At 36.1% G+C, this 24,319-nt stretch overlaps 1 protein-coding gene across 2 annotated transcripts in view; it reads left to right on the top strand.

Annotated features, from left to right (window-relative positions):
* The window catches only part of UPF2 (UPF2 regulator of nonsense mediated mRNA decay), a 138,648-nt gene that overhangs the window by 14,602 nt on the left and 99,727 nt on the right, over positions 1-24,319 (top strand). For both annotated transcript variants that reach the window (XM_049885059.1, XM_049885061.1), the window contains exons 4-6: positions 5,692-5,852; positions 15,337-15,534; positions 23,409-23,558. In XM_049885059.1, coding sequence (XP_049741016.1) covers positions 5,692-5,852; positions 15,337-15,534; positions 23,409-23,558 — 509 coding nt within the window. The remainder of the gene's footprint in view (positions 1-5,691; positions 5,853-15,336; positions 15,535-23,408; positions 23,559-24,319) is intronic.

Raw genomic sequence — 24,319 nt, forward strand, 5'->3', positions numbered from 1 at the left:
TCTTCATGATTACTGTTTTTAAGATTTTGGGCATGTGGTCTGTGTTGCATGACTGCAGAAGGTCAAAGCTAAAATGGCTTTTCTGTGTTCTTGCCAAGGTTTTCTTTTTTAATTTGGATAATTGAAGATGGAAATAGTAACTTGGCATTGAAGTTCTTGCTTTTTCTCCAGTGGGCTTTGGGGTCCCCCCCCCATGAAATACCTCTGTACATTTACATAGTGTATTCACATTCATAATCTTAACTGATGCTACAGTACCTTGAAAGGAATACCTATATTTTGAAGACAGTAGAACTGATATTGGGATTAAAGGGCTTGCCTAGCGTAACAGCCGTCAGTTCTTTCACAAATTGTCCAGCAGTCTTTTCTACCTCCTTGTGTTGTACTTTTCACATGTTACGTAGTACCCATCATTATCTGCATTTAATCGCTTTACTTGTTTTTAAGGTATCTTTTTTTTTTTTTGTAAACATGGTAGCCACTCAGTGTTTATAAAGTCAAATCTAGACAGAAGAAGTAACCAAAAAGAATATAAAATAAGCACCTCAGTTGGGAAACTTGCCTTTGATATATACATTTAAGAGACATTCTAATGTCAATATATGATCCAAAGTGGCTAATTTTACTTTAAAAGGCAGCATAATCCAGTAGTTAAGAGCATAGACTCTGGAGCCACATTGTTTGGGTTCAAATCTTAGATCTGTCATTTTACTTGGCCTATAAAGCTTGGACAAGTTATCAAACATCTTTGCGCTTCATTTTTCTAACCTGTAAAATATGGATAATGATAGTACTCTACCTCTGAGGTATGTCTGAAGGATATAGTGAATTTATATGCATAAAAGCCCTTAGTAACTGTTTGGCACATTGTTAAGTGGTCAGTAAATATTTTTGTGGTTTGCTGTTGAGTTGATTCAAACTCATGGTGACCTCATTTGTTACAGAGCAGGACTGTTGCATGGGTTTTCTTGGCTGTAATCTTAATGGAAGCAGATAGCCTGGTACTACTGGGCAGATTCGAACAGCCAACCTTTATGTTAGCAGTCTAGCACAAACTTAGTTAGCTGTTACATTGCCTACTTAGTTCTTCTGAAAGACGTTTGAATGAGAATTCCCCTTTGTGCCGTTTTATGATCTTGAAAATTGGTGTGTTAAAGTAAACTTCTTAAACTTTGATAGCTTGTTTTAAAATTTTTTTTTAATGACAAAGTAAACAGTAAAATTTTTTAAAATGACAAACGATACGTAAAATAAAAGAAATAGCGATAAAAATGGAATAAAAAATGTATCTCAATACTAGAATTTTTTGAGGCATTAATGATTTAAAAAGTTTTTTGAGATATAATGCTTGATTCAAGAATGGACTATTTGATTAATATTTTCTGTCAGTTTTACATACTAAATTAGTAATACAAAGAATACTCCTCAAATCAAGAATTGATGTACCTTAGGGATGCTTCTAGGCTGTGATGCCTCACATGTATTAGATAAAGGAGGTCTGTTCTCATGCATTTTTATTATGATGAATAAGCATGAATTAATATTGTCTTTATTGATTTTTTTTTTAAATGGTACTTGTACCTTCGTTTGTGCAGTGATACTATGGAAGGAGTGAACTAGTTTGTATGACATTAAACAGTAATACCGATTCAGTTAACTCTGGTTATTTATGATAGGCATTGGCACACTGGAAACCCTGGTGGCGTAGTGGTTAAGTGCTACGGCTGCTAACCAAGAGGTCAGCAGTTCAAATCTGCCAGGTGCTCCTTGGAAACTCTATGGGGCGGTTCTGCTCTGTCCTATAGGGTCGCTATGAGTTGGAATCGACTCGACGGCAGTGGGTTTGGTTTTTTTGGCACACTACAGGCCTGTGGACCATGTTAGGCCCACCACTAGTTTTTAAACAGCCTGTGAGCTAACCATGGTAATATAACCTTTTTAATGGTTGAAAAAAATCAAAAGATTATTTCGTGAAACATGAAAATCATTTGAAGTTTAGATTTCCATGTCCAGAAATAAAGATTTATTGGAACATAGCCACATTCATTTGTTTATGTATTCTCTAGGGTCACTTTTGTGCTATATCATTATGGTCGAGTAGTTGTGACAAAGACCATATGGCCCACAAAGCCTAAAATATTTACTATTTAGTCCTTTACAGAAGAAATAAGCTGACCTCTGATTATGACATTCTTGAAAGAATGGCTTCAGTTCAGCTTTACTTTATATAATAGATGTATTTCTGACCAGATTGTAATTAAAACGATATGTATGTGATGTATCACATCTTCAAATTGATTTTGCTTATATATATATATATTTTAATTTTTATTATGCTTTAAGTGAAAGTTTACAAATCAAGTCAGTCTCTCATGCAAAAACTTACATACATCTTGCTATATACTCCTAGTTGCTCTCCCTCTAATGAGACAGCACGCTGCTCTCTCCACTCTCTCTTTACTGTCCATTCGGCCAGCTTTTGATCCCATCTGCCCTCTCATCTCCTCTGCAGACAGGAGCTGCCTACATAGTCTAATGTGTCTACTTGATCCAAGAAGCTCATTCTTCACCAGTATCATTTCCTATCCCATAGTCCAATCCCTGGGTGAAGAGTTGTGCTTATATTTTTTCTAAAAAATTTAATCAAACTGAAAATGTTTTTCTATGAGCTTCATAGACTCACAAAAACTTATATGCATAGTATATTCATTTTAAAAGGTTTCATCTTTATAACATTTAAATGATTGGGGTTTTGAATGTTCGAGTGCCTTTGATGGGTTATTTCTCTGCTTAAAGTGTGAAAATTCTCTTTTTGTATCCCCACCCCCATAGTTTTACTTCACGCTGTGAATTTAGCCAGATACTCAGTAAATGTATATTGAAAATATGTGTGCCTACGTAAGTTCTGTATATAACAGAACTTTTATAGTTTCTTTTCATTGGTATCCAGTCCTGCTGATAAAGTACGCAGTATAAAATATGATTAAAAAGAAACCAACCAAAATCTAAACTTTTTTTCTGAGGACTGTTGACACCAAGTAGTAACCTAAGTACATATTCCTTATAGTTAGGTAAATTGGTGCCGTTTAAAAATTTGATCATGGGATTGAGATTCAGGAGGGCAAGAAGTGTCTTTGAAGCATTAAAGTTTTAATTTGCTTCCAGTAAGACTGGATAACTGAAACGAATACATATGAAACTATCATAGAATTAAGTCATTTTTAATTGATGAAGTGCAAAGTCCTAGGCAAGTATTGTAAAGTGAGGTTGATACTACCGGACAGTTCGCTTTCTGTTCTGATAAATAGTCATCTACTTGCTACTGCTTATGTGTCGGAAATCCTTAGTGAGTATTGTATATGTTAATAAATGGGATGTTCTCCAGATGTCCAGAATTTCAAACTTGCTGGAGAAATAAAGTTCCTGGTTATTTTATTCTGAGATATTTTCCAGTTTGTTTACAAGTACTGAAATAATGTTGCATCTTAGTGGTCAGAGGTTTTGATATCCCATAGAACCATTGTTATCCCTTCTAATATAATTTGCTTCAGAATATCAATTTTTATCACTTAACACTTTTGTTAACATTGCAGAGCATTTTAGAGTAGCCTACTTTTGAGCATTATATATTTGGATCATTGATTTTTACCTATTGAATGTTAATAGTTTTTTTTTTTTAGCTTAAAAATGACTTGTATTAGAACTTCTGATTAAAAGTTCTAGCAGGCTCATTCAAAGTAGTGTCAGTAGTTTCTTTCATGGGTGTGAACATTTCAAAATACTTTGGGTTTTTGTTTTAAGTTTTACAAGTCATTCATAAAACTTACTGTTTTTGTTTTTGCTGGTAAAATTAGTCTGAAATAAATGTTTGAAGAGAAAAAATTATCTTTTCTGTACTGACAGTGTTTTTAGAGAAACACTCTTATCCTGGATTAGTAGAGCTCAGCTGCTAACCAAGAGGTCTGCAGTTCAAATCCACCAGCTGCTCCTTGGAAACCCCATGGAGCAGTTCTATTCTGTCCTGTAGGGTCGCTGTGAGTTGGCACTGACTTGACAGCAGTGCATTTGGCTTAATGGTTAATATGGTTAGCTGTTAAACCAAACTACTGTTGTGAGGATGGCGCAGGACTGGGCAGTGTTTTTGTTCTGTTGTACATAGGGTCACTATGAGTCAGAACTGACGGCACCTAACAACAACAACATTAAACTATTTTGGCATTTTACCGATCTGTTAGTTGCTGTCTAATGTATATTTAAATTGTAAAAAAAATGAAGATTTTTCATTTATTAAAAAAAAAGACTGTAACTGATCTATGCATTGATCTATCTCGTGCTTGTAATGGGAACTGATTTTTCCAAAATGTAAAATTTTATTATTTGGAGTGTTAGGCATTTAAACAAAAACTTTTATTGGTGGAAATGGGGTAAGATGGCAAAGTTTGAAATTTTATTTGAAATTCTTCCAAATAAGTATGGAAGGATAAGTGCACGTACGATTTTTCAACTTTATTTTTGTAACTTTTAAGAAGATATCTTACCACAAAAAATAGTAATAACTTTAACTCATTTTCTTTATGGTTCATAAGAAAACTCAAATTTTGGCAAGGAATAAAAAAAAAACTTGCAAATACGGTTTTTGAAAATGATTTAATTTAAAATTTATAATTGACTTTTTGAAACCTATATTGTGTTTGCGTTAGGGTTTATAAACCTCAAATATTATACCATCACATAATAGTATAGAAAAAAATGAATCCAACTATCAGAGTCTTAACCATTTACACTAGTGTAGGAAGGTTTTTATTTGACTACACATTTTGAAGTTTTTCAGTAGTTTGAAATTTCTAACTATAGGTGGTTTATTGGTGTATGGTTTGTAGAGTTGAAGAGTAGTTGAACCCTCTACTCCTCAGAATGGCCCGGTCTTGCATAAGTGGGTTGCTCTGTAAATATTTGTTAAATGGATAAATAACCAATCTTTGCACAATGTGGTGGTTAAAATGATCAACTGCTAACTGAGAGGTTGGAGGTTTGAAACCACCCATGGCTTGAAACCACCAGCAGCTCTGTAGGAGAAAGATGTGGCAGTCTGCTTATATAGAGATTTATAGCCTTGGAAACCCTGGGGGGTCGCTCCGAGTCGGAATTGACTCAACAGCAGTGGGTTTGGTTTTTTTTTGCACGGTAAAGAGAATTGACTATCTGTAAGACATTTGAAAGCAGGCTTTTGCAAAAGATAATTTTGATTCAAATCATTGTGAAAGTTTGTTTCATAGATGTTTTTAAAAAAGCTTCCTTACTATAGCTTGTTTTTTCTAAACCAACTTCTATTTAATTGCATTGAATATTTTGGTAACTGTCAGGGAAATGTGGGTATAAAAAAATTCTTAATGGTTTTTAATTATTTAGTGTTTTATTGTTAAATGTGATATTACTGCAGGCATGATTGTTAATCCAACCTCATATTTGAGGAACCAGTGTTAAAATTGTTTAGGTGAATTTGATTATACAAATTTTAATTTTCAGATACATCTTGAAAATGTTAGATAGTAAAAATAAGTGAAAGTTAGTGAAAATTGTGCTAAGTTTGTGTGATAAAATCATAATTTTATAGAATACAACTGATGTAACAATACATGGTCAAATCTATTTTGATAATACTATCAGATTATTTTATCATTTTTTTAACAGACGGATTCTACATTCTAAAGGGGAGCTAAGTGAAGATAGACATAAACAGTATGAGGAATTTGCCATGTCTTATCAGAAGCTGCTGGCAAATTCTCAATCCTTAGCAGACCTTTTGGATGAAAATATGCCAGATCTCCCTCAAGACAAACCCACACCGGAAGGTAAAATGTTCTTAAAAACAAGCGTTATGTTTTTATAAGCACGATCGCTCATCTTTAGTAAGGTATTTGTTATTGAAAGTTTAAGTTTTAAAAATACCTTCATTTTGTCAAATAGATAAGGAGAAGATGGATTGGACCTTTGGGATTCTAATATTTCTGTATTTGTCCTTATTTTAGATTTTTTTTGTGTGTTTTGGATGATGTATTAAAGAGTTATTTTAGAGCTAAAGCTTACCTTGCAGTTTTATGAGATAAATGGTTTTCTGTATCATTTTGTGAGATGATTTATTTCCCATATCATTTCAGTGATGTTTTAAGCTTCCTTTCTGATTGTTCTTCAGTCTGCAGGGCTCCTAATGTATTACTCGTACCTTGTCACACAAAATATTCAATAAAATAATTTTATGTTAGATAAGTATAACATGTCATTAATATTAAAAATATCTAAATAAATCACTTATAGAAGGGAAGTATTTGTAAAGTACGCTTTTATAATGCAAAAAATATTTTGTGTTTTACATCCTCAGCAAGAAATAAGTATTCACTGTGAATGCATTTATTTGTATGTAATCATATACATAATTCCTACTACTTATTTTTTGATCTATGAGCCTCAGGATTTTTTATTTTGAAAAGAAACTCCTCTGTAGAGTTTGTTTTTGGTTGAATCTGGCTGGCTTCTCAGAAATTTCTAAGTGTATTTATTATTATATCTTAAAACCAAAATATTTTTATAGTATATAGCATCTTTTGGTATTGATTTAGTTGGTTTGTTTTTATACCATTTTTTCCTCCAGATATTAAAATATCTTTTAATGTTACAGGATATCTTCTTTTAATGTTAAATGACTTTGGAAGTATTTTTAGAGTAATAATCTCAACAAAATTCTGTCTTTGTTTTTGAAAGGTAGTTTCACTAGATATAAATTTTACAGTGAATTTTCTTTCATTAGAGATATTGTTCCACTGTCTTCTAGCTTGCATTGTTTCCAACAAGAAATCTGCTATCATTCTTTGGTCTTTACATAATGTGTATTTTTTCTCTTGATGCTTTAAAAATTTTGTATCACTGATTTCAAGCAACTTGATGAGGATGTGACTTCATGTGGTTTTCTTTGTTTCTTATTCTTAGGGTTCATTGAACTTCTTAGATCTGAGGGTTTATAGTTTTTATTAAATTTGGAAAATTGTGACCATTATATCTTCAAATATATCCCCCTCTCCCTAGTCTCCTCTCCTGTGGGAGCTTAATTACAGCTGTATTAGGCCAGTTAAAGTTGACTCACAGCTCATTGATGCTCTGTCCTTTTTGTTGCTCTGTACTTTTTTCTCTGTGTTTTACATTTTGGATAGTTTCTATTGCTGTTTTCAAGTTCATCGTTTGTTTCTTTTACAGTGTTAATTCCACCTGGAGATGTAGTTTTCATCTTGAGAAGTTGATTATATTTTCCATGTCACTGTTCAACAGCCTGTCTTAGCCTGTTTTCTAGCTTGTTGAGCATGTGAAATGCAGTTATATCTGTTTTAATATCCTTATCTATTAATTGAATCATCTGTGTCATTTCTGAGTTGGTTTTGATTAATTGATTCTTTTGTCACCTTATTATGGGTTGTACTTTTTTCTTCTTTGTATGGCTAGTGATTATTCTGCATCTTTGCATGCCTGGTCATTTTTTATTGACTATGTGCTGGATATTTTTACATTTTTGTAAATAACATTGAGCTTTGTTTTGAATTTCAGTTATGTTGTTTGAAATCAGTTCATCCTTTCAAGGCTTGCATTAAAGCTTTGCTAGGTAGGATCAGAACAGCTGTTTTTCTAGGGCTAATTTTCCCCACTACTCAGGCAATACCCTTCTGAAGTCTGCCTGATTTCTGTGAATTCAGAAGTTCTTCCAGTCTGCCTTGTGGGCATACAAGCTGCTGTAGCCCTGTGTGAACTCCTGTGTGAGTACTAATCCTTTCGGGTAGTTATTTTCTTGGTCTTACCTAGTTTCATCACTCATATGGACTGATCAGTATTCAGCTAAATATTCAAGAGGTACCCTCTGCACATCTTTGAATTTCTGTCTCTGTGCTGCTTCCTCTGTCTGGTACTCTGTCCTGCAGACTCCAGCTGCCTTGGCTAAAGTCTTGCTAGACTTTCAGCTCCATTGTCCTCAGCTCAGGGAGCTGCTGTGCTCTGCCTGGGTGTCCCCTCTGTTTGCCTAGAAAAATCTCTCCAGGTGGTAAGCTAGGGCAGTCATTGGCTAGCTTTTTGTTTCCTCTCCGGGATCACTTTCTTGTGCTTCCTGATGTCCTTTGTTTGTAAACTGTTATATCATTTGTCTCATTTTTTAAGTTGTTTTAGGAAGGAGGTTAAATCTGATCCCTGGTACTACATTTGACCTGAAGGAAATCTCAGAATCTATTTTAAACCTGCTAAATTGTTCAGTGATCAGAATATCCTTTTTAACCTTGCAGAAATTAGATTATATTGTATGTACTATTCTGCAGCTGCTTTCTTTCAGTTAATCATACATTTATGTCATTTCATATCAGTACGTATGTTGTTATTGTGTCCTGTCAAATCCATTCCAACTCAAAGCAACCCTATATGACAGAGTGGAACCACCCCATAGGATTTCCTAATATGTAATCTTTATGGGGAAACACTGGTGGCATAGTGGTTAAGTGCTACGGCTGCTAACCAAAGGATTGGCAGTTCGAGTCCACCAGGCACTCCTTGGAAACTCTATGGGGCGGTTCTACTCTGTCCTGTACGGTCGCTATGAGTCGGAATCAACTTGACGGCACTGGGTTTGGTTTTGGGGTAATCTTTATGGGAGCAGATTGTCAGGTCTTTTCTCCTGCAGAGCAGCTGGCGGTTTCGAATGGCTGACCTTTCAGTTAGCAATTGAGCACTTAACCATTGCACCACCAGGGCTCCATCAGTGCATACAGACACATCTAATTCTCAATTGTTGCCTAGTAATATCTTATTGTATAATTATGCTATGATTTATTTAACTTTTCCTCTGTTGATAGACACAAGTTATATCTAGCTTTAGTTATTGTGGTCAATGCTGTAACAAAATCTCTGTTCCTACATCATTCTGTATGCATGCTAGTATTTCAGGGATGAAGTCCTTAAAGTAGAATTCCTGGGTTAAAAGGGTATATGCATTTTAAGTTTTATATTCAGTACCAAATTTTCTTGCTAAGAAATTTACACACCATTGAGTATATGAGAATGACTGTTTCCGTATACCCTTTACCAAATTGCAGTTCTTGATTTTTAAAATTCTGAGCAAGCTTGAGCATCTTTTCTTTAATTGGCTATTTTTTTATATAACCAAAAAAAAAACCAAACCTGTTGCTTTCAAGTTGATTCTGACTCATAGCAACCCTATAGGACAGAGTAGAACTCTCCCATAGGGTTTTCAAGGAGCAACTGGTGGATTTGAACTGCCAAGCTCTTGGTTAGCAGCTGAGCTCTTAACCATTATGCCACCAGGACTCTATTTTATATCTATATCTATGTCTGTACGTATTCTTTTCCTCATGAAATAGCTGTTTAAAGTCTTCAGACTCCACCTCCCTTTTTTCTAAGTATTCCTCTTTTTAAAATTGATTTACAAAAGCACTTTACATATTAAGGAAATTGTTCTTTTTCACATGCAAATATATTATTTTTATATGTGCAAAATATGCATATTATGGAGTAGAAAAGGAAAATGTCTGTCAGATCCTTTTCATTCTTCAAGATAACCATTGTTAACAGTTTGGTATGGATCTGTCCAGATCTTTTTTTATATGTTTCTTTTTTTACATAGACAAAATATATATAGTCAGATGTCTTTATATAGCTTTATTGTTAATTTAAGTAAGGTATTTTGCATGGTGTCCTTTTTTCTGTCAATAATGTGTTTTTGAGAGCATTCAGAGTCAGTTCATGTATATATATACCTCATTTTACTTAACACCTCCACCACTCTTCTGTCAGTTTGTCATACTCTGGTGGCTTGGGTATAGCTGTGATGCTGGAATCTATGCCACCAGTGTTTCAAATACCAGCAGGGTCGCGCATGGTGGACAGGTTTCAGCAGAGCCTCTGGACTAAGATACACCAGGAAGAAGGACCTTGTGATCTATTTCTGAAAAATTGGTCAGTGAAAACCTCATGAATGGCAGCAGAACATTGTCTGATATAGTGCTGAAAGATGAGCGCTTCAGGTTGGAAGGCACTCAAAACACAATTGGGGAAAAGCTGCCTCCTCACAGAGTTGACTTTAATAATGTGGCTGGAGTGAAGTTTTCAGGACCTTCATTTGCTGATGTGGCATGATTCAAAATGAGAATAAACAGCTGCAAACATCCATTAATAATCAGAACGTGAAATGTACGAAGTGTGAATCTAAGAAAATTGGAAGTCATCAAAAATGAAATGGACCACATAAAGATTGATATCCTAGGCATTAGTAAGCTAAAATGGACTGGTATTGGCCATTTTGAATCAGACAGTCATGTAGTCTACTATGCTGAGAATGAGAAGTTGTAGAGGAATGGTGTCAGATTACTTATCAAAAAGAACATTTGAAAATCTACCCTGAGGTGCAACGCTGTCAGTGATACAATGATATCCATGCACCTAGAAGGAAGACAAGTTAATACGGCTATTATTCAAATTCACACACCAACCACCGAGGCCAAAGGTGAAGACATTGAAGATTTTTACCAACTTCTGCAGTCTGAAATTGATCAAGCATGCAATCAAGGTGCATTGATAACTCCTGATAATTGGAATGTGAAAGTTGGAAACGAAGAAGGATCAATAGTTGGGAAATATGACCTTGGTGGTAGAAACGATGCCAGAGATTGCATGATAGAATTTTGCAAGACCAACGACTTCTTCATTGCAAATAATTTTTTCAACAACATGAGTGGTGACTCTACACATGGACCCCACCAGATGGAATACACAGGAATTAAATCTACTACGTCTGTGGAAAGAGACGTTGGAGAAGCTCAATATCATCAGTCAGAGCGAGGCCGGGGGCCAGCTGTGGAAAAGACCATTAATTGTTGCTGTGCAAGTTAAAGTTGAAGCTGAAGAAAATTAGAGCAAGTCCACAAGAGCCAAAGTGCGACCTTGAGTATATCCCACCTGAATTTGGAGAGCATCTCAAGAATGGATTTGATACGTTGAATACTAATGCCTGAAGACCAGACGAGTTGTGGGATGGCATCAAGGATGTCATACATGAAGAAAACAAAAGGTCATTAAAAAGACAGGAAAGAAAGAAAAGACCAAAATGGATGTCAGAAGAGACTCTGAAACTTGTTCTTGAAGGTAGAGCAGCTAAGGTGAACGGAAGAAATGGTCACATAAAAGAACTGAATAGAAGATTTCAAAGAGCAGCTTGAGAAGACAAAGTAAGGTATTATAAGGAAATGTGCAAAGACCCAGAGAAAGAAAACCAAGAGGAGGAACACACTTGGCATTTCTCAAGCTGAAAGAACTGAAGAAAACATTCTAGTCTCAAGTTGCAATATTGAAGGTTTCTGTAGACAAAATAATGAATGACGCGGGAAGCATGAACAGCAGATGGAAGGAATACACAGAGTCACTGTACAAGAAAGAATTGGCTGATGTTCAGCTATTTCAGAAGTTAGCATATGATCAAGAACCTATGGGACTGAGGGAATAAGTTCAAACTGCACTGAAGGCATTGGCGAAAAGCAAGGATCCAGAGATTGATGGAATACCAGTTGAGATATTTTGACAAACTGGATGCAGCACTGGAGGTGTTTGCTCATCTATGCCAAGAAATTTAGAAGACAGCTACTTGGCCGGCTAACTGGAAGAGTTCTGTATTTGTGCCAATTCCAAAGAAAAGTGATCCAACAGAATGTGGAAATGATCAGTTCCATTAATACTACATGTAAGTAAAATTTTGCTGAAGATCATTCAAAAGTGGTTGCAGCAGTACATCGACAGGAACTGCCTAAAATTCAAGCCAGTTTCAGAAGAGGATGTGGAAAGAGGGATATCATTGCTGATGTCTGATGGATCTTGGCTGAAAGCGGAAAATACCAGAAAGATGTTTCCCTTTGTTTTATTGACTGCATAGGCATTTGACCATGTGGATCATAACAAGTTATGGATAACAGTGTGAAGAATGGGGATTTCAGAACACTTAATTTTGCTCGTAAGGAACCTGTACATAGACCAAGAGGTAGTCATTCAAACAAGGGATACTGTGTGGTTTAAAATTAAGAAAGGTGTGTGTCAGGGCTGCGTCCTTTCACCATATTTATTCAATCTGCTATGCTAGCAGATAATCCAAGAAGCTGAACTATATGAAGAAGAATGGGGCATCAGGATTGGAGGAGGACTCATTAACCACCTGTGCTATGCAGATGACACAAGCTTGCTGGCTGAAAAGTGAAGAGGACTTCAAGGACTTATGGATGAAGATCAGAGACTACAGTCTTCAGTATGGATTACACCTCAATATAAAGGAAACAAAAATCCTCACAACTGGACCAATAAGCAACATAATGATAAACGGAGAAAAAATTGAAGTTGTCAAGGGTTTCATTTTACTTGGATCCACAATCAGAGTAGCAGTCAAGAAATTGAATGACGTGTTGCTTTGGGCAAATCTGCTGCAAAAGACTTATTTGAAGTGTTGAAAAGCAAAGATGTCACTTTAAGGACTAAGGTGCGCTTGACCTTAGGCCATGGTATTTTCAATCGCCTCATATACATGAGAAAGCTGGACAATGAATAAAGAAGACCGAAGAAGAATTGATACTTTTGAATTATGGTGTTGGCGAAGAATACTGAATATACCATGGACTGCCAGAAGAAGGAACAAGTCTGTCTTGAAGTATAGCCAGAGTGCTCCTTAGAAGCGAGGATGGTGAGACTTCATCTCATGTACTTTGGACATGTTATCAGGAAGGAACAGTCCCTGGAGAAGGACATCATGCGTGGTAAAGTAGAGGGTCAGCGAAAAAGAGGAAGACCCTCAACAAGATGGATTGACACAGGGGCTATCACAGTGGGCTCAAGCATGACAACGATTATGAAGCCGTTGCAGGACAGTAGTTTTTTGTTCACTTGTACATAGGACCACTGTGAGTTGGAACCGACTCAACGGCACCAAACAACAACAGCACTTAACAACTGATTAATATTAAATGCATCACCCATCTGTCAATTTGTTGTACTGTGGTGGCTTGCAAGTCGCTGTAACACTGGAAGCTATGCTACTGTCACTTCAAATACCAGCAGGGTCTCCCATGGTGGACAGGTTTTAGTGGATTTTTTAGACTAAGACAGACTTGAAAGAAAGATCTGGTGATCTGCTCCTGGAGATTAGTCAGTGAAAACCCTTTGTATCACAATAGAATATCATCTGATAGCATGCTGGAAAATGAGTCCTCTAGGTTGTAAGGCATCACACAGTGGCTGCAACAATAGACTCATCTAATGATTATGAAGATGGCTTCGGACTGGGCAGCATTTTTTTGTACACAGTGTCACCATGAGTTAGAACCCACTTGATGGCAAATGGCAACAGTATTACATTTGCAAAATAGTACATAATGTGTTTGTACAGCTTGTCAACACTTATTTTATTGATAGATATTTGGGTTCTTTTTTATGTTGCTCTGTTGTAAACAGAGTTTCAGTGAACATTCTTGTTCACATTTTCTGTTATTTCTATGGTACCGATTCTTTTAAGGAAAATTGTTGGGTCAAAGATTATGCTTATTTTAAATTTTGGTAGATAGTGAAATGCGATACCTATTTGAACTCTATTAAGATATGAGAGTACTTCCCTGTTGTCTTGCTAACATTTGATTATATCAATCTTTTAAATACTTCATAATCTAATGGGTCAAAGTGATAAATGTTTGTTTTATTTTACATTATCCTAGATAGTATTGAGGTTAAGGATCTTTCCATATGCTGTCTTTTACTTTTCTGTTCAAACAGTTCATCCATTTTTTTTGTTTTTACTTGTAGGAGCTCTTCATACAGTGAAACCTGTGAGAGCTGGACCTGGATGGGACTGCCTTGTTTTTCTGGGTCTCGAAAGTTTTCTGTCTGGCGGGGTTCAGTCTTAACACTTTTCTATTGCTCGTTTTAGTGGAAAATACTTGAGTTTTTCTTCTCTGACATATTTCTGTCTTGTACAAGTTCCAGCTTTCGCAGGTTTTATTGTATATTATGGATATTAATTCCTTCATATAAATGTTGCCAGTATTATCTTGTTTTTCCTATGCTTTTGTCTATTTTTCATTAAACAGAATGTAAATTTATCAGTCTTTTCCTTCATGGGTTTAGTGTCCTAATAAGCTTGTGTGTAAATATAAGGAGGTAGGGACCCAGTGTTTTGTTGTTTCTGTTGCTATTTGTTATTGTTTTTCCTAATGACATTTAATTTAATGTATAGTCTGACTTTTCTCAGAGTTATTTTTAATCTACATGGTATTTTTCTCCTCATAATTTTTGTTTGGAGACAAGTACAGTGAGAATAGATAAGTTCCTGAATTGTCTCGTAATCATGAAGTAGGAAATGAATCACCTTTAATGTTCTGAGTTTAAGAAACTATAGCTGTATGTGAAGGGGGAGAGAGAGACTGTGTGTGTACATGTGAGTATATGCACGGTTTTCCTCTTACTAAGATACCTATATATTTCATCTTTTTTCTTCCCTTCTTTTCCAGTTAATTTATCAATTGACAAACATTTGTGGCAATCTGCTGTGTACCAAGAATTATATCAAAACGGAGAGATGCTTTTTAGTTAAGAGTTTATGGACTGCTTGTGAAGATACTTAGAATATAGTGAAACCTGTGAGAGCAGGAACTCGACTGGACCGTCTTGTTTTCCCTGGTCTCTTGCTAGCTTTCTGCCTTTGACAGGGTGCAGTCCTCCCACTTTTCTGTTGTTCTCAATTAGTGGAAAATATTTGAATTTTCCTTCTTTGCCATGTTCCTGCCTTACACAGGTTCCGGCTTTTGCAGGTTTTACTGTATAAGTGGTGTAGAGGGTTCGCAGTCATTAAAAAAATGCCTCCTGGGGGAGGTGGGAATTTAAGCCGGATCTTTTTAGGAATGGCCAAGCTTACACATTTCTTATTTTGGGTTAAACTTCATGAAGATAGAGCTAATATATCAAATGGCTACTTAAGCTTATATTATTACTTAAAACAAATCTAAGAGAAAAACACCTTTATTATATGTTATTCTCTTGTCCTGGTTTCACGGCTTTGAAACACAATTTGTGTTTACATTTGATTTGATATTAAATATGGTCTGTCACATGTACACACCCAAGTCCTTGTTGATTGCAGAAGCTTCTATTTAATTGAAACATTCAAGATTCAATGGCTATGAAATTGAAAATATAAAATATCTTATTTTGTCATGTTTACCATTCTGTACCTGAAATGGTGTTAATTACCTGTGATGTATTTTGTTGCAGAGCATGGCCCTGGAATCGATATATTCACACCTGGTAAACCTGGAGAATATGACTTGGAAGGTGGCATATGGGAAGATGAAGATGCTCGGAATTTTTATGAGAACCTCATTGATTTGAAAGCTTTTGTTCCAGCCATCTTGTTTAAAGATAATGAAAAAAGTTGTCAGAATAAAGACCCCAACAAAGATGATTCCAAAGGTAAATTCTAGAGGAAAAATATTTCCATTATGTGCTAGAAAAATTAGCTTCAAGATAATATTTTCTGATATAGTTACTGGTTTTACAGTATGAACATTGAGTCATTAGATTAAATGACAGAGTATTATGGAACAGAGCATGAAAGAGTGATAACTGACATACTTTTAACAGTGCCAGTACATTTAAGTTAATGTGAATTAATTTGAAAATGTTTGTTTATCATATCTTGGAAAGAATTCATGCGTGAGCTTGCTAAGATACGGATTCCCCTTAACTGGACTCTTAGTGAAAATGTTACCTCTGTAATGCACATTATCTGTAATGCTTTTTCTAGGCTAGGTATTTCCAACTGTTTGTGAGGAAGAGCTGCTTTAGGGAAACCAGAAGCTTTGAGATCATTAACAGAGTGGCAGGTGCTGATTGCGAGTTACACCATATTTTTTGAAGGGAATTATGCCAAACCTTAGAGATTGAAAACAGGAAATAGATGGGCACAGTGACAAAGATTTGGAGAAATAGATAATTAAAAAAAAATTTTTACTTTTATATTCTAACATATTGATTAAAAACAAACCCAGTGCCGTCGAGTTGATTCTGACTCATAGCGACTCTATAGGACAGAGTAGAACTGCCCATAGAGTTTCCAGGGAGCACCTAGTGGATTCGAACTGCTGACCCTTTGGTTAGCAGCTGTAGCACTTAACCACTACGCCACCAGGGTTTCCATAACATATTGATTAGGGAATCCATTATTAGGAAACCAAGATTTCCTGGGTGGTGCACATGGTTTAGCAGTCAGCTGTTAGCCAAATGGTTGGAAGTTGGAACCCACCCAGAGATACCTCAGAAGATAGGCATGGTGATTTGCTTCTGAAAAGTCATAGCCTTGAAAACCCAGTGGAGTGCAATTTTTTGCATTGCAGCACAGGGGGTCATCATGAGTTAGAAGTAACTCAATGGCAACTGTTTTTTTTTTTTTTAAGAGAACCTAATAATTTTTATTTAAGAATCACTTTGTGCCAAGCCTCCTTTTAGCACTTTATAAATAAATCATTTAATCCACATAATAACCGTATGGGGTAGCTACTCTTGTTATTCCTGTTTTTCATGTGAGGAAAGTAAGGCACAGAGGTTAAAAAACTCCCAGGGTTAAGTAACTTACACAGCTAGTAATTAGCAGTTTCAAAATGTAAGCCCTGTCAGTCTGTGTTCTTTCCAAGTTACATTAAAATTATTTTTGTGCCTTATACTAAAATTGGGAACTATCTTTGCTTTTGATGTACAAATAGTATAATATTAGTTAGAATTACAGAATCAACATCTCATTATTTACATTTCCCTTGTGGGAGAAATATGTATATTCTCCATGTATTCGGTATTTTATTTGCCTAAATCTTCATTTGAAGTTATGGCTTATTTTCTGCTATCTTGAGAGTTCAATTACTCCTTAAAATTTTTTTTAAAGACTTAGTTTTGCCCTATTGAGTGGGGGGTGACAGGTAATGCTGCTTAGGATACTAATTAGAAGAAAAAGAATAAAACAGTTCCTCACTTTTTATAACATTCTTTTAGAATCTAAGGTAAAATGTACTGAGCCTTAAAATTATGCTGTTTATGTGAAAAAGGTAGTGGGGTCATCTTATGGTGAGAGCACCTTATGGTAATAGGCCCTTGTGGTACGTAGATATTAAGACTCCTTGATTGGTCTCAAAGATATTCTTCGCTTATAGCAAATTTTACGGAAAAGTAGTATTACAGAGTTTTAAAAAAAATTATAAAGTAATATAATTCCTGTACTAGCTGAAATATTTTAAGTATTTAGAAAAATGTAGGAAATAATACATATGTAAAATTTTAAAAAACTGTTGCCGTCAAGTTGATTCCAATTCAGTGACCCTATGGGACAGAGTAGAACTGCCCCGTAGGGTTTCCAAGGAGCAGCTGCTGTATTTGAACTGCCAATCATTTGATTAGCAGCCAAGTTCAAAATACTCATTTTATATACCTACTACCCAATTCTGTCAGTTAAAAAAAAAGTGGGGAGGAGGGGGCATTGCCTTTTTGAAAAGCTAATGAAAACAGCTTTTAAAATATTAGTCACTTCAGTATGTCTTCCAGTTTTAAGAATTTGAAAATTTGTGTGATTTCTGCCCTGATTAAGGTTTTTCATGTACAAGTTTGACTTATTTGAAGAGTCCTAATGGAGCCCTGGTGACGCAATGGTTAATAACTTGGCTGTTAACCAAAAGGTCTGCAGCTCAAATCCACCAGCCACTGCTTGGAAATGCTGTGCGGCAATTCTCCTCGGTCCTATAGGGTCACTTGAGTTTGAATCGACTGAACACTAATAGGTTTTTTTTAGAATGTTTGTTTCTTTTTCAGGAAGTGAATTTAGGATTTGCAGCCTTTGACGTGTGAGACAATGTACTGCGTGTTATGAGAGATAAAAACATGAGTGTGATATCTGTGGACAATTTAGTGTTGAGAAACCAAGGACTCAATTATAATTCGAAGGAGAGTAAGAATGGGGTTGTAAGAAAAGTAGAAGGCAGTGTCATAGTTAAGACAGTGGAGGCATTTGATGTGGTTGGAGGATCAGATAAAACTGTAGAGGAAATGGATGACCTTTGTGATAGACTTTGAAGGTTGGCTTGGATTTTGAGAAGATACATGGGGGAGGGCCTCCAGGTAGAAAGAGTGGCATGGGAAAAGACAGAAGCCAGAAAGTATCAAGTATGTTTGAAGAACAGGTGAGGATTGAATAATTCATTTTGTCTGTTTAGAAGATGCATTAAATTAGGAGAATAGTGGGAAATTGAGTTGGACTATCTTGTTAGAGACCTTGGATGTTATTTAACTGAAGTTTCTATGGCAGGATGGAAACCCTGGTGGTGTAGTGGTTAAGAACTGTGGCAGCTAATCAAAAGGTTGGCAGTTCGAATCCACCAGGTGCTCCTTGGATACCATATAGGGCATTTCTACTCTGTCCTACAGCGTTGCTATGAGTCCGAATCGACTCAGCAGCCATAGGTTTTTGGTTTGGTGTGGTAGGATAGTCCATAAGCAGATTTGTGTTTTACAAAGGATACTGTGTCAATGATCCATAGGATGATTTAGAGTGAAAGTATGGATCAGTTATACATGATGAGGGCAGTTATAGTAGTAATAAGAATGAAAAAAGGTCAAGAAATGTAGCCAAGAAAGAACAGATAGAATATAATTAAAGCAGTTGAACTTATTGAAGAGGGGAGAAATGCCCTTTGAGTTTATAGAAGTATTTTATGGCTAAAAATCTATATGACAGTTTCTACGAGTTACTGATTTGATCTTAAGGCATCCCTATTTTGCTTTTATTCTTAGTGACGTGACACAAAATTAATCTTTCACTGCTTCTGAAATCACTAAATATCTCTGGGTTCTTATAGTTTTCTTTCTCAAGTACTCTCCCTCCACCTATTTTCCTATCTCTTTGGGACCTCTAATCCCTTGCTTGGTTCCCTGTATTCACTTACCAAGTACTTCTTTTCTAGATTGCATTCAGTGGTTCATCTTTAGTGTCTCCCTGTTGCACATTCTTTGTCCCTCTGTCGTTCATTCATACCTGCCTGCCAAGTGCAACCCTTCAGTCTACCTTATTTCTGTCTGTACAGGACGTGATCAGTTTCAGTTAAACAGGTTGATACCTTGATAAATTCATGATCACCAACCTCAACCATATCCTCAACATCTCCTGGAAACTTCATGACATTTCTGTCATTAGCTCACTCTCCCATGCTCCACAAGATTTTTTCATTCTTTGTCCAATTTTTATTCTGCCATTGTCTATCTTAGGAGAAGTTTGTGCCTAATACAGCAGTTCACAAAAAGACAGATGTCATCAGACAAAACTCCCTCAACTTTGTGCCCCTATAAATCTGCCTGCCTTTGTGCTTATAGTATGTTTCTTCCCTGAGTGATGTGAACTTTCACACCTCCTATCAAAGACCAGTCCATCTTATTGTGCTCTAAATCTAATCTCACTCCTACTCCTGAACCGTTATTCCTTTTCTCTCATATTTTTAGCATCAGTCTGTCTCTGTCTCTCTCGATCTTTACCTCGGTATTCAAACATGTTCTTATCTAGAAAGAGAGAGAGGGAGAAAAGGAAGGAGGAGGGAGAGAAAGAAGGAAATGGGTAAAAACAAAGAAACTGTTAAAACTCTTGAAACCTCCTGGACCTTTTTATCCCTTTCCAGCTACTGTCCTTTCTCCTTTTTAAGTAGTCTTACTGAAGGAAGACTATGGATCATAATAAATTATGGATAATATTATGAAGAATGGGTATACCAGAACATGTAGTTGTGCTCGTGATGAACCTGTACGTAGACCAAGAGGCAGTCATTCGAACAGAACAAGGGGATACTGCATGGTTTAAAGTTAGGAAAAGTATGTGTCAGGGTTGTATCCTTTCACCATACTTATTGAATCTGTATGCTGAGCAAATAATCCGAGAAACTGGGCTATATGAAGAAGAATGGGACATTAGGATTGGAGGAAGACTCTAACAACCTGTGATACGCAGATGACACAACTTTGGTTGCTGAAAGTGAAGAGGACTCAAGTATACTTACTGATGAAGATCAAAGACTACATCCTTCAGTATGGATTACAGCTTAACATAAAGAAAACAAAAATCCTCGCAACTGGGCCAAGAAGCAACATCATGATAAATGGAGAAAAGATTGAAGTCATCAAGGATTTCCTTTTACTTGGATCCACAATCATCGCCCATGGAAGCAGCAGTCAGGAACCTGAATGATACAATGCATCAGGCAAATCTGCAAAAGACCTCTTTAGAGTGTTAAAAAGCAAAGGTGTCACTTTAAGGGCTAAGGTATGCCTGACCCAAGCCATGGTGTTTTCAGTCGACTCCTATGCATGCAAAAGCTGGCCAGTGAGCAAGAAAGACCAGAGAAGAATTGATGCTTTTGAGTTAAGAAGTTGGCGAAAAGCATTAAATATACCATGGACTGTCACAAGAATGAACAAATCTGTCTTGGAAGAAGTACAGCTAGAATGCTCCTTAGAACAAGGATGGCAAGACTTCGTCTCACATACTTCGGACATGTTATCAGGAGGGACCAGTCCCTGGAGAAGGACATCATGCTTGGTAAAGTACAGGGTCAGTGAAAAAGAAGACCCTTGACAAGATGTATTGACACAATGGCTGCAACAATGGGCTCAAGCATAACAATGATTATGAGGATGATGCAGGACCGGGCAGCGTTTCATTCTGTTGTACGTAGGGTCGCCATGAGTGGGAACTGATTTGATGGCACCTAACAACAGGAACAACTCGAAAGAATTGGCGGCACATGTATTTCTTAATTTCTTACCTCCTCGTTGTTCACCCCACTACAATTTGGCTCCAGCCGCATCCCTACCCTGAACCTGTTCTTGCCAAGATCACCAGTCACCTTCATGTTGTTACCTGGTGGACAGTTTCCAGTCTTTGTTTTATCTGATCTCTCATCACCATTCAACACAGTTCACTACTTCCTTGTTGAAGGATTTCTTTTCCCTCACTTCTGTGGTATTAAACTCTCCTAATGTTCTTTCTGCTTACCTTGGGCTTTCACCTTTGTTTACCCTTTTAAATGTCAGTGTTTCTCAGACCAGATGGAGGAGGAGGGAGAAATTAAGTCCAGCTGGTACGTTTACGTGAATATATATGTACACACACACACACTATGTATGTGTGTGTGTGTATGTATATATATCTTTTTGATATACATTTATCTCAAATTTATCCTGCCTTCATTCTACTGCTGCTGTTCTGGTCTAATAAACTACCATCATCTCTTGTGCATGCAATTGTAATATTTCCTACCTGGTCTTCTTTATTTGCTCTTGCTCCCTTCTGTGTATTCTTAAAAATTCAGTTTACTTTCCTGCTTAAAATCCTTTAATGGCTTTGCATTGCACTTGGAGTACAGTTTAAACTTGTCGGTATTATTTTCTAGACCCTTTATGACTTGGCTAAGGTCTACCTCTCTAACTGTATCTTCTACCACTCCTTTTTCCTTTTTTGTTTCTGGAACAGGCCAGTCTGTTTGCCTCATTACCTTCATACATTGCTCTGTTTTCTGCTTGAAATTCTCTCCCCACCCTGCCCTCTTGGTCCCCTCATGCATGTTAGTTCAGTTTCCTCAGCTAGATTGTAAATTTCTTGATCACATTTTAACCTTTTTCTGAATGTTCAACAGCTTAGCATACTTCTAAATACATAGTAGCTAAAGCAGTGGATTTTTTTTTTTTTTTTTGTAATCAGTAAATGTTGTTTTGATAACCAGACATCAGGGAACATTGGAGAGTAAATGTATGGGAAAGTGTTTTTGTCTGTTTTATTCTAGTTCTTAAAATGGTGCCTGGCATATAGTATGAATTCAGTGAATACTTGTTGAATGAAAAAGAAAATAATAGTCTGTATTCATTTAGCATCAGCAAAACCAATCCATATTAGAGCTTTGGTTCCCCCAAATACAGTTTGGCATCAAATATCAGTCAGAGATTTTTGCTTTGAATGCAGAAACTAGAGGATGAGAGAATGTAAGAGAAAATGATGATGAGACCTATAATTTCACTCATTTTAACCATACCTCCTTAATTCTTTTAAGCGTAAATTCTTAAACTCAGGTTGTTTTGTTTTGTTTTATAATTATGAAAAATTTTGAAACTACTAAAGTAGGACTGCTAGTATAGTGAACTAACATTTATCTGTCACCTGATTTCAGCAGTTATCAGTGTTTTGCCAACCTTGCTGAACTCAGGTTCAGTTCGTCTTTGTTTTTTTTTAATTCTTCCTGTTTAGCTTTTTACCAACTCCTGGCCATTTTCCTTTGTTATGTCTCATGTTTTAGTTTCCTCTAACCTGACATCTAAATTTTAAGGATTTTTTTTTGATTGGTCTTCCTGCATCTATTCTTCTTTTCTAATTTATTTTGTATGTTGTTGGGTGCTAGTGAGTCAATTTCAACTCATAATGACCCCAAATGACAGAGTAGAACTGCCCCATAGGATTTGCTAGGCTGTAATCTTTATGGCGTAGTGGTAAAGTGCTACAGCTGCTAACCAAAAGGTCGGCAGTTCAGATCCACAAGATGCTCCGTGGAAACTCTATGGGGCAGTTCTACCCTGACCTATAGGGTTGCTATGAGTCGGAATCGACTCGATGGCAGCGGGGTTTTTTTTTTTTTTTTTGTAATCTTTATGGGAGCAGATCACCATGTCTTTCTCCTGCAGGGCTGTTGGGTGGGCTTGAACCACCAACGTTTTAGTTAGCAGCCGAGCAGTAACCATTCTGACACCAGGGCTGCTGATTTAGGCTGTATACTGCTACTAAATTAATTTTCATATCATATCACATTTAAATAATAATCTCCTGGTCATAACCCAGCAGAGGTCATGCTCCATAAAGGAGAAAAGCCGAACTCCTCATCTTGGCGTTTGAGACTCTCCTTAACCCTAGGCCACCTTACCTAATCACCTTCATATTCCCCTCAACTTTAGTACGTGTCTTCATGCTGTGTAAATCTCCATCTATTTATCCGTCTGTCTGTCCGTCCGTCCATCCATCCACTTATTCATCCATACATTTCTTCCTTCAGGGAAAAAATGGCATACAGATTCAAAGAAGTTACGGCTCTTGTTTTTGACGAGCATAATATTTCCGAAGTTTGGATATATTAAATTTTCATTTAAATTTGTTACCAGGTATATAGTACTTCGTGGGTTCTAATAAGTGATGCAGATTTTGTGAATTCTTGTCTCTTTTTGCAGCAGGATTTCATTATGACTCTTAATTCAGAGATACATTTTTTTTTTTTTTTAAACAGAGGCAAAAGAATGTAAGGAAAATAAGGAATTATCAAGTCCTGATGAGTTGGAACTTGAGCTGGAGAATTTAGAAATTAATGATGACTCCTTGGAGTTAGAGGGTGGAGATGAAGCTGAAGATCTTACAAAGAAACTTCTTGATGAACAGGGTAAGGCAATATTTTGCCAAAATTTTTCATTTTTGTTTAATTTTTATATACAAAGGTCTTGCCTAAGGATATGATTCCTTTCTCTTTAATTCTGTTTTTCTGTTGTTTCCAGGCCAGTGCTCTTTTGGAATTTGATTTAGAACAAAAACACTACATTACATACCCAGTATCATGTAACTACAAACTTCAGTTATCATCTAAATTCTAAATATCATCTTAATTCTAAATATCTTAATAGATGTTTCTTACACTTTTCTGACTACTTGCTAGCATTGTCCTAAATTTATTTTTATTTTTTAACATAATTTTAATAAATTTAATACTGTATTCAAAAGTTATTCTTAAATGATTGAGAGATAGAAAGACAGCTAGCATATTAATTCATCTGTGATAATTTTATCTCTTTGTAATTAAATCATGTTTTACATTAGTAATAAAAATATTACACTGTTAATTATTTACTAAATATTTCCTGTCATGTTTCTTTGTTAGTTAGGACTCTTGGTTATAGGTAATCAAAACTCAATTCATACTAACCTAAGCATGAAATAGAATATTTTGATTTATGTAACTGAGAAATCCATGAGTTGAGCTCATGGGCTATCATGATTTCATCAGACCTGTTGGTATGTGTTTGCTAATTTCTGAATGCCTTCCCTATTTTCTGTCAATATTGCTTTTCTCTTTGTCGGCTTCGTTGTTTCCTACTGCAGATTCTCTTTCTTCATGCCATGAAGGGAGGGTGGGCATGGCTGGAGGCT

This window comes from Elephas maximus, chromosome 4 (assembly GCF_024166365.1).
Source record: "Elephas maximus indicus isolate mEleMax1 chromosome 4, mEleMax1 primary haplotype, whole genome shotgun sequence".
In the NCBI taxonomy this organism is placed as follows: Eukaryota; Metazoa; Chordata; class Mammalia; order Proboscidea; family Elephantidae; genus Elephas; species Elephas maximus.